Raw genomic sequence first — 11,012 nt, 5'->3', positions numbered from 1 at the left:
TGTGTGTTTTGTGCATATCTCGCATGTATTTCTGGATTACAGTGTGCGTTTCTGGATCTGTTACTGTTTTCACTTAGCCTGGTTAAAACCAGACCATTCTCAGTACAGTAACTGAGTTATGGTCTGGCAAAGCTTCATAGACAAATCATTTCCAAAGGGGCCTCACCAACGGGTGTCGCTCAAATGCCTCTCAGCGCAATTGGATAGACCTAAAACCAATCAGAGCGATGAGGGAGATGACGTATGCAGAGCGGCAGAGAAACATCTGAGACTCTGGCCGTTTCTCATATGCGTTCTTGTCTGTACTTGTGTTCTCAATTAGGAAATGTCCCCGGTTTCCATTTCAGAAATCTGGTCACCTTACCTAAACCACGTATTAATGTTTAATATATTATTTTTTAAATGTAAACGAAAAGAGGCAGGGTGTTTTATACTTCGTTTTATTATAAATATATAAGATAATCAATGTAGGCCTAGCTACGCGTTGCCTGAACCACATTCGTGTGGCTATTATTATTATTATGTTTAATTTTTATTTTTTTATGAAATGAGGCAGTGGTGTTTTATGACATATTTCGTACGCGAACTTCTGACTTGCGTCCGTGACTTACCAAGTTTGACTCCGGAGAACTAACTCCCGAGGACGAGAGGACACTAGTCCGCCTACAATGCTCTTGACAGTATCACTCAGTATATATGTAGTGCAGGCAATGCATATTATCTTCAATGCATGTTTATAACAAAACTAAATATAAAAAACCCAGCCTCTTTTCGTTTACATTTAAAAACACACACACACACACACACACACACACACACACACACACACACACACACACACACACACACACACACACACACACACACACACACACACACACACACACACACACACACACACACACACAATATAGGCTATGATTATCACTGTAATAAATTAAATATGACACAAAACACAACCCAGTCTCTTTTTGTTAAATGTCAGTTTATGTGTGATCATCAATAGCAATTATAAAAGTATAAGTAAAAGGTATAAGAAGCTATACAATAAATAAAGCAATTCAGTCAAAGTCAGCGCTAGGAGACTACAACGGTAAGGTTTAATATCTTAAAAATATAAAGTTATGGAACTTCACTTTGCCCTCAGACAAAACGATCTGTCTAGGAACAAATTATAGATTAATGATTGCAAAGATCAGCCGTTAGATCTACACAAGACCAGACGGTTAACCACTACAGAGACATCAGAGCCAGCGGCAGACGGCAGAAGGACTGGCCGAGGAAAGGCGCCTCTCGGCGGGCTCAATGATCGATTGAGCGCCGCTGAACCACTGGAACTCACAACTCCGAAAACGGCAGATCAAATTTACAAAAAAAGGCGCTCTCTTTATAAATAAACCACAGATTTGAGCTTTAAACATCTTCATTCACTCCTGAAAAGGACTTAAAACTATATTTTGTAAAACATTAACACTACCAGAGGATAGTGATGGGACATCTGAAGCGAGGCTCCGGAGCTTGTGTCAAGCAAAAAGGGGCGTTCCAGATGAAGCCCCGATTCGAGGCTTGTATCGTTTCCGTGAAAATCACGTGACGATGACAAACGAGGCCTCGGTTTCTGTTGAATACGTCATTGCTTCATTCTGAGCCTATATCTAGTTGTAATACCTATAATACGTGTATGTATATATATATATATATATATATATATATATATATATATATATATATATATATATATATATATATATATATATATATATATATATATATTATTCATTTTATTTATAGGCGCCTTTCATGACACTCAAGGACACCTTACAAAGTTCACACAAAAGATAAAAGTTTCATCAAACAATAAAGACAATACAGATAGAAATATATATATATATATATATGTATAGCCTCCCAGTTCCATGCACTATTGCACTCCCAATCAGCACTGCACACACAATAATTTCTTTACAATCATTTGGGCCATTCACTGTCATCACTAACCCAAAGAACTACTGAATAGTTGAACACAAAGTTGTGTGTTTGTGTGAGTTGTGTGTGCATAGGTTAATACAAGCAGAGTAAAATACTTTATTTAATACACAGGCAATTGAAAAAGGGTGTGCCCACACTATGACAATTTGGTTGCTCAGGATGAATAGATTTGTGTGCGATACATTGCTTTGCACAGCAGGTGTCACTAGGGAGCACACTGTTTCATGAGGCTTCAGCTAAATGAACCTTTTGGTGAACCAATGGGCTGGAAAGCCTCAGTGGTTCAGAAAGCCTCATTTGGCCATCACTACCAGAGGACTCTCGCTAAGACCCATTCGTTTAGCCACCAAAGGGCCAAGCTGGTATCAGACTTTTGCCGAATCCAGTCGGTAAGACAGCGATAACATCTTTTTCAGATATAAAGGCTTCGAGTGTTGTTCTTTGCTCGGGTTTTAACGAAAATGAAAAGTTTAAATCGCTTAAAACAGACGCGAAAGCTGATTCGAACGAGTGATGCTCCACAGCAGCGGAAAATCTGCTTCAACGTCGCTGCGCTGTCGTCTACTACGTCGACTACTTGCAGAGCAAATCTAAATTTGCCGGAAGTTGTCTGGGTTTTCCCAGGCTAGTTTTCACTCGATATATAACGGAATTATGAAAGCACCCCACGTGTCATCGCTTACCTCTCTCCGCTATTCGCCCCCGCTGACCAATCACATCGCTCTCCAGACCAAACTGACATGTGACATACCCAATCAGAGCCTGGATAAACCCTACACTTTTAAAGTATGTTTTCAAAACACGCGAGGATTAGCCTAAACCTACACAATATAAAGTACACAAAATATAAACACAAAAGCAATATAAAGATAAACCTTGATGAAAATAAATAATTTATAGATTAATTTTTTTCTACAGGGGTACATAATGTTTTTCCATATTAATAGGTGAAGTGACATCTTCAGTTCAGCTGGAGTGTGAAGGCCGTCCTTTGTAACGTTACCAGTGTCAAAAGTTCTTCGAACGGAGAAAAGTCAGTTAAAGCGAAACGCTTGTACAGCTGGCCAAGCTTCAATCCAATCAGGGATGACACTGGCCAACCCATGGCTATCACATAGCTATGCCAATGGTAATGACCGAATGAGTGCGCTGCTGGGTATACATGCAGTCCTGATGCTCCGGTATTGAGTTGCAGGTGCGGTGATTAGAGCTATACGGTGATTGCGCGCGAGCTGTGTGTGAGGGTGGAAGGTGTGGAGAATCTGGTGTAGGCCTAGTTGTGACAATCCACACGCACTGTTGCAGTGATGTTGTGTAACGTTATGTCCGTGTTTAATCCATCGAAAGATATGGATAAGGTATAGAAGCTATTCCGGCATGCAGGTAATAAAAATAAAAAAAACTAAACAAGGTAATTGCGAGTTTATATCACTTCAATTTTTTTTTTAAAAGAGTCGCAATTACGGTTATTCACCCCCCAGTTGGAAATGAGCGTCCGAAAGCACTACTCCCGATCAGATAATAGGGTTTATGTTTATCGGTTTTGTCATCTGTTTTATCCTTGCTTCTGGTCAATTGAATTTACTTCTAAAGGATTTATGAACAGGTCAAAGCATAAACTGTTTCGTGGAGCAATGAAGGTCTATCAGATTGTACTGCTACTCTTCAGCTGCCAGTTCATTCACACTCTGGGTGAGCTTCTAATGTGATGTATAGGCTTATCCCAAAGTATTCATTGTAAAAGTATGTGTATTTGCAATCTCTTATTTTGCACCATGTGTTCACAGCTTTATACTGTGTGGATGTGTGTGGCACCCTGAAGCAGATAGACGCTGGGTCCGGTTCAGTGGTTGGAGTGAACAAGCAAAACGAAGCGTTTGTCCTAATTAATAATGTCTTCACAAGGATCCACACATCCCTAAAGCACCTCAGTGTTGGTCCTGCTGGTCAGCTCGGGGTGGATACAGCAGACAGGATCTACAGGCTGCAGGGTGACAGCTTTGTGCAGATTCCAGGTGAAGAGACTGACTGTGCAGAGCGCAAAATATACAGAATTCATAATGTTTATTGTCATAAATGCATGATTTTCTAATTTGTAGTGCTTGTTTTAAAGCCACATTCCCAATGACATCCATTTATTATTGTTCCAGTTACTCTAATCTGTCATCCAACCTGTTGTTTGCACGTTAGGCCTTCTCAAACAGGTGGATGCTGGAGGTGATCAGATCCCTGCAGGTGTCAATGTGAATGATGACATTTATTGTTCAAATATGGATGTTATCAACAAATGGCCAGTCAACGCTAGTCCTTGGGTTCAACTTTCTGAGAAGCTGAAGTATTACAGCTGTGGCCCGTACAGCTGTTGGGGGGTGAACAGCAATGACAAAATCTACATCATGAAGGTACTTGTGTCACAATGTTAAATACAAAGGCTTCAGTACAAGTTGAAATACACCAGGTTTTTAAAAGCACCACAATAGTGACCACAGAAGTTTTCCTCTTTTCCTGACCTTCCTAAAGAAACTGATGTGGAAGCAGCAAATGGTTTCTTGATGTGACTATGGTTTACTGGTTTGTTTCTTTGGGTCTTGCAGGATGTGTCTAATAATGCCTGTTCCGGGTCTGGCAAGTTTGAGAATATTGCCGGACTTCTGTCCATGATTGAAGTAGCAACTGATGGCAGTGTCTTTGGTGTCAACTCTCAAGGGGCTTTATACCAAAGGTGAACTGAACAGTCAACATATTAAACTTCGTATGAACAAAAGTAGATGAATGATCTGATGTAAACGTAAACCCAATTTTGTCTGTTGCAGAACTGGCATCACTCGATCCAACCCCGCTGGCTCCGACTGGACTGCTATCGTCGTCTGTCCCAATGGTCACAAGCATGTGAGCTTTGACTTGGGAACGCTGTGGGTCGTCTGTGTTGATGACTCCATCCGTAGATGTACTTTATAGTCTGTCATGAGTCACTGCAGTAACAGGAGCTCAATCATTAACAGAAACCTGTTTTCAGTCAATGTAAACTGAAATCTACAGCTAAAAGCTGTACTTTTTCTAGTTTTCTGTTGAATCAATAAAGCATTATGATGCCATCTTAACAGACTCTTTGTAGATTATTTGGTTCAGTGGATCTCAGAGTGCATCCTCGGGTGAACTGCAGCTTGACCTCGGAAATTAAAAAATGTATATATTCATATGGCTCGGTTTTTTTTTTTTAAAGACTAGAAATGCATGTTTATGACTATTGAATGACATAAAAAAATAACAGCCTGACTACCTTTTCTTCTAGTAATTAATCAGTTAAATGTCACAGACCACATGCTAGAACTGCCTGATCTTGCAGATTTGTACAGCATTGGGATGATCAGGCCATTCCTATTGGAGCATGCCACACAACTTGTCATCCAAGCTCTTGTTCCAGATTGGACTGTTGTAATGCTCTCTTGGCCACTGGCATTAAAGTCAAGGCACCGTTTTCTTCCAGAACAACAACTGGCTCTGCACCCCTACACAAACTCACTGCTTCAGATTTATATGCCCTCCAGAAGCTTGTGTTCTGAAGGTGAATGATGCATTGTGGTGCCATCCAAAGAGGCACAATCACTTTCACAGACCTTTTCCTGGACCATTTAATGCTAGTGGAATAACCTGACTAACTCCAACCATTTTCAGGAGACTGCGAAAGATGCATCTTTTTGTGAACATTTGACCCATTAAAACTAGCTCGTTTCTGATTAACTAAACTGTGCTAGACTAACTAGAATTTGTCACTGCACTTATTGCTGCTTCGAAACTCCTAATTTGTTCCTAAGTTGCTTTGGATAAAATGTAATTGTATATGTATAAAATAACTTCAATGTTATAGTATAAAGATATAAGCCTACAAATATATGTAAAGATAATCGTCTTTTAATGTAGATATTTTTGCATATTCTAAATGATATACTAAGCTTGTATTTCCTATAATTCAAGCAACTTAACATGTTGTGTACAATAATAACTAATACTGTGAATGTGCAGGTTCCTTTGATTAAATGTATTCTGTACAATATTTTATAAATGTAACAGAAATTGGCTGTAAAGGTTGCTATTTTTTATGTATAAGTACTTAATTTAGAGGTTGAGTGGTTCTGTAAAAAAAGATTAATACTGTAAATATGCAAACATTTGTTTTTGAATTTATGTGCTTATTGCATTTTTAAAAATAATTTATTAGTTATTGTACATGGAAAACGTCTCGGTTACGGATCCCTGAGTATGGAACGAGACACTGTGAACCGTCGCTATGGGAACACCTTCGGTGTGACAAACCAATTGATTTGCCAGTGACGCTTAGCACCACCCCGAGAATACATCACGTTTGCTTCATATCAGCCTGCTAGGTGTCATATCATCAAATTTTAAAGATGATGGAAGCTACTACTCAAAGATAGGGAATGGCCGGAATCTCAGTGTCGCGTTCCTTACTCAGGGAACCAAGGTTACATACGTAACCGAGAAGTTCCCTTTCATAGGTTCATTCAACACTGCGATCCGTTGCTATGGGAACGATATACCATAACGCCTTCTACATGGAGACTGTGGAAAGCGTCCGCTCAAGCAGATAACCTGGGAGCCAGGAGACGTCTTCACGTATTTAACAAAGGTGTTAACAGAGGACCAGCCTTCTGCAAAACAAATTTCCTCCAAAAGAATAGCCTCTTTAAAGGTCCCGTTCTTCGTGTTTTTTTGAAGCTTTGATTGTGTTTACAGTGTGCAATATAACATGTGTTCATGTTTCGCGTGTAAAAAAAACCTGTATTTTTAACACAATTTACTTATCTGTACACCGCTGTTTTCACTGTCCTACAAACGACTGAAGACTTCCTTTATTCTATGAAGTCCCTCCTTCAGAAACACGTAACGAGTTCTGATTGTGTCAGCGGTTCCCGTGTTGCGATTTGACAGCAGCTTAGCGAACGTAGCACGGTCCTGTGTTGTGATTCGACAGCAGCTTAGCGCACGTGGAAAGGTCACGTCTCTTAACGGGAGATATATACGCGCTTAATAATCTCTACAGCGTCCCTGGGAAAGCCAAACAAAGGTGATTTGACTCCGGGATGAAAATAACAGCGTCTCGACGACATGGCGACAAACACACTGAAACGCAGCACTTCCTTTTCTCCACGCGACGTCCTCTTCTTCTCCACGTGGGACAGCAACAAGACCACGCCCCCTTTTTTCGCGTTTTCTTGTGGGCGGAGGTTAATCTGTTCTACTGCTCTACTGACGTAATTAAAGCAGGAAATACCAGGATGTAGTCCTAACCAGCCGTTCGCTGTAGGCTTTGAAAGGGAACTTCTGTTAAGTAAAATATCTCGCTTGGCATTGAACTTTGAGCTTTATCATTTTACAGGTATTATTTATGCTCTAGCAGCAACATTACACACTAACTAAAGTTTGAACAATGGGATCACGAAGAACAGGACCTTTAAAGAGAGCCTTATGACGACACCATTCCTGTAGTTGAATGAGCGTGACACCTGGAGGCAAAGTGAAGCGACGCGAGTCATAGGCCACAGAATAGCCTCAATCACCCAATGAGACATTTTTGCTTGATGACGGCAGCTCTTTTGTTTACTGCCAATCACGCGAATAATTGTTTCAATCTATGCCACTGGGATGTACGGTTGACATAAATCTTCATCGCCCGCACCGGGCAAGACCAAGGGGTCGTACATTGCTCCCAATCTCTACCCCAGGAGAGGAAAAATCCTCCAAAACCACTGGCTGGGAATGAAAGGGCGTCAAAGCGACCTTGGGAACATAACCTGGCCTCGCAAGTTATTACAGTTGATGTGTTTTGTTGTTTAATCATAACGATCGCGTTATTGGAGCTGTTGAGAATCGAATCTATTGAATTTACAACACATCCACTTCTGCCAAAATACTACATGAAAGTAAGTGGCCGGTGAACTGGGAGAAGAATAGAGGAAACTTTAAAGTTACTTACACAATGTGTATCTGATATGAATAAACCTCGTTGTCTAAGTATAATGGAAAAAGGGTTGTTTTTACGGCTTTTATAGACATCGGCGTGTATTTTACAAACTCTACATCTGCATTGGTTTGCTGCTACTTATGTGTATTTAATAAATGTCTGAAACCTATAATAAACACGCGGTTGAAAACAGTGAATAGTTGTATATGTGACGAGCGTGCCTGTCGCTGGCCCAGCTGGCATTGAGTCAATGCGGCGCGAGAGAGCGTATGGATTTAGTAGTTGATCTTGTGGTGCGCTGACCGCTCTAACCACAACGGTGTGGGACCAGCCTCAAGACTAGTCGGACCTGTGTGGTAGTACATGCGAAAGAGTTGAACTAACTTCACAAAAGCTAAAGAATCTTTGTCCATTTTTCTGCTTCGTATTCGTTATCACTAGGTTTGCGCCAATAGCGAGGCTGCGTGTTTGCATAAGCCGCAACGCATTGTGGGTAATAGGACCGTTGTGGATTTAAAAACGGCATATTAAGCAAATAAACGTAGAATTTGCATTCGTGTTATGTTTCATATGTCTATATTTGATTGGTGCGAGTGTATCAAACGTGTAAAAGTCGCAGGTTAAATTGTATGTTACCGTCAAAGAGAAACAAAGCTATTTTCAGGGCTTTATATACTTGGCGAAAATACAATGTATTTTGGTAAGGGACTTTATGCAGATGCATCTGGACCCCACGATCTCCCTGCAAGCAAAAATGATTGGGATAGCGCAAATCTCGTTGCTTGTATGATGGATGATCTGGCCTGTCCTCTCCCTTACTTATGCATTTATATACATATGTATATTATATTTAATTAAATTAGCTATATTTTTAATTATTCTGGTTAGGGAGTTTATGTTGTTGCATTCGGGTTGTTGTCCCTCTCCCTTACATTTTTATTAACTCATAAATAAATACTGTGTTTTTAGCTTGCTGCCAAAGCAACATTTCTCATTTTAATTTAACTTGACGCGCTAAAACAGTGGTTCTCAAACTTTTTATACCAAGTACCACCTCACAAAATATTTGGCTCTCCAAGTACCACCATAATGACCGACATTACAATACAGTAGTGTAGTAGGCCTAACTATTCAGCTACAGCTCTGCACAGTTAAAAAACGAGGCAGTTTTTTCCTAATAGGAATATTTTTTTGTTGTCAGCCACTTTAACATTGTAAATACACAGTTTGTACATTAACACTGCACTGTGCTTACATACAGGTAAATCAAATAATTAAATAATGATTCAATTAAAATGTGTTAATCTAAAAGTTAAATTAAAACTGTAATGTACTTAAATGTAAAAAAAAAAACGACTTGAATAAAGATAAAATTAAAATGTATTGTTTTAACATTAATTTATATTTAAAGTCAAAATTCAATATTTGTTCTGAGTTTGTCACACCACAGAAAACATTTATTATTAAATGTGTGCCAAATTTTAATTATAGACACTGTCTGCACTGAAACTACGCCCACTAGCGGGAGAGCAGCAGTAAGAAGCACACAAGACAACTGGCCACTAGTGGCACGTACTGCAATGATGGCACCAGATGTTGGCGGGACGGGCGGATGAAGTTCTGTGTCAGTCCGGCAGTGGATTATCAGTGAATCCTAGTTGTCTCCGATGAACGTTTGTAAAACTATCCGGTGTAAAACGATCACTGCAGAGGCAGGTGTTTGGTAGGCATAACTAGCTAGCTAACTGTAGGCTGTAGTAACCAGAGGTGGGTAGTAACGAATTACATTTACTTGAGTAAATTTTTTGGGTAACTTGTACTTTTAGAGTATATCTAAAGATGGGTACTTTTACTCTTACTCAAGTAAATTTCTTGTGAAAAAACTGTACTTTCACTTAGTTACATTCGGTGGCGTTCCTCCGTTTCTGTCAAATGGTAATAATTATATTATATATTTCAAAATAAGTTAATATGACTTTCGCAAGTCTCGCGAAACGTTGGAGAGGCTGCTTCGCGAGAGGTGGCTACGCATCACCCGCTTATAATTAGCGCGCGTTTAGTCGGATGATGATGGCCGAAGCAGAGGAAGATGTGTGTGAGCTACCGGAGGCAGATCGCCCGTGGCCTCAAGTTCAGTCTATGTTTTCAGCAAGATGTCAAAAAGAATAGTTTCATAATGCGATGCATGTTGTGTGCACCAAAATGAACTGACATCTCAGCAGGGGTGCCGCTAGCAATTTTGGGCCCGATGAAAGAAAATGATTTTGGGCCCTCTACCGCACCAACCTAGCTATCCAAAATCTTTGTCTGCTATTTAATAATACTGACCATTAAGCTCCGCTCGCTCAACCCAGAATGCCCCAATTGGCTGATGAAACATTGATTAAAATTAAGATAAAATGTATACAAAATGAAATTAACTTTAAAGAAAGGCTTTCTACTAAACAAAACTTGATGAAGCTGTCAAAATCATCTGACCCACTCCGTGTCTTCTGGCATTGAGCATCTTACGATGTGTCCTTTCTCACTCATGCTATTCACTTTTCATAATCAACATAGATTGACAGATTGACAACATAGATAGACATAAAAAAAATAACATTATAATATTTAAACATAAATATAAAACAAAATACCTTTTCTTAATGGCTACAACAATATAGTAGCCTACAGTACCGAAACATTTCATGTCGGAGTGGGATTTGAGCAAATGTCGTTTTACCTGTGAGCGTTTCATGAGTGGAGTGTTTTGCTGGATTTTGCCGGAAATGCAGAAATAAGCCATAATTTTGTTATATTTGTACCTTTTTGGTAGATTATACATTTAAAATGTCTATTACTACTAGTACTGTTACTACTAATAAAACCAATCTCTGGGGGCCCCAAAAGTGCGTGGGCCCTTAGAATTGTCCCAACTTCCCCCCAAGCAGCGCCCCTGCCCATGGAATGTCCAACGCTATCTCACGACCAATTCGTTTTCAATTTGTACGTTTTGTCTAAACCCCAGTGACGGGTAGGTTTAGGGGCGGGGTTTGAGGTA

General features: G+C 39.8%; 1 protein-coding gene across 2 annotated transcripts; it reads left to right on the top strand.

Annotated features, from left to right (window-relative positions):
* Window positions 1-2,209: 2,209 nt before the first annotated feature.
* On the top strand, window positions 2,210-5,088 carry LOC307118558 (fish-egg lectin-like). Of its 2 annotated transcripts, none has more exons than XM_079804212.1 (6): window positions 2,210-2,378; window positions 3,596-3,681; window positions 3,777-4,004; window positions 4,180-4,391; window positions 4,584-4,711; window positions 4,803-5,088. In XM_079804212.1, the coding sequence occupies exons 1-6, from the start codon at window positions 2,230-2,232 to the stop codon at window positions 4,945-4,947; spliced, it is 948 nt and encodes a 315-aa protein (XP_079660338.1). In that variant the 5' UTR covers window positions 2,210-2,229; the 3' UTR covers window positions 4,948-5,088. The 2 variants fall into 2 exon arrangements, with proteins under 2 accessions (XP_079660338.1, XP_079660339.1); XM_079804213.1 differs by lacking the exon at window positions 2,210-2,378 and adding an exon at window positions 2,916-3,118.
* The last annotated feature ends 5,924 nt before the right edge of the window (window positions 5,089-11,012 follow it).

This window comes from Gobio gobio (genome assembly GCF_949357685.1).
Source record: "Gobio gobio genome assembly, chromosome: 22".
Taxonomy (NCBI): Eukaryota; Metazoa; Chordata; class Actinopteri; order Cypriniformes; family Gobionidae; genus Gobio; species Gobio gobio.
This window is presented reverse-complemented; position numbering and strand designations above follow the sequence as displayed.

Bases quoted from the DNA above. Each gene is read 5' to 3' on its own strand.
- LOC307118558 (XM_079804212.1), top strand. From the start codon at position 2,230: ATGAACCTTTTGGTGAACCAATGGGCTGGAAAGCCTCAGTGGTTCAGA. The intron at 4,005-4,179 runs GTGAAGAGACTG...TTTGCACGTTAG, and splicing joins CAGCTTTGTGCAGATTCCAG to GCCTTCTCAAACAGGTGGAT. The intron at 4,392-4,583 runs GTACTTGTGTCA...TGGGTCTTGCAG, and splicing joins ACAAAATCTACATCATGAAG to GATGTGTCTAATAATGCCTG.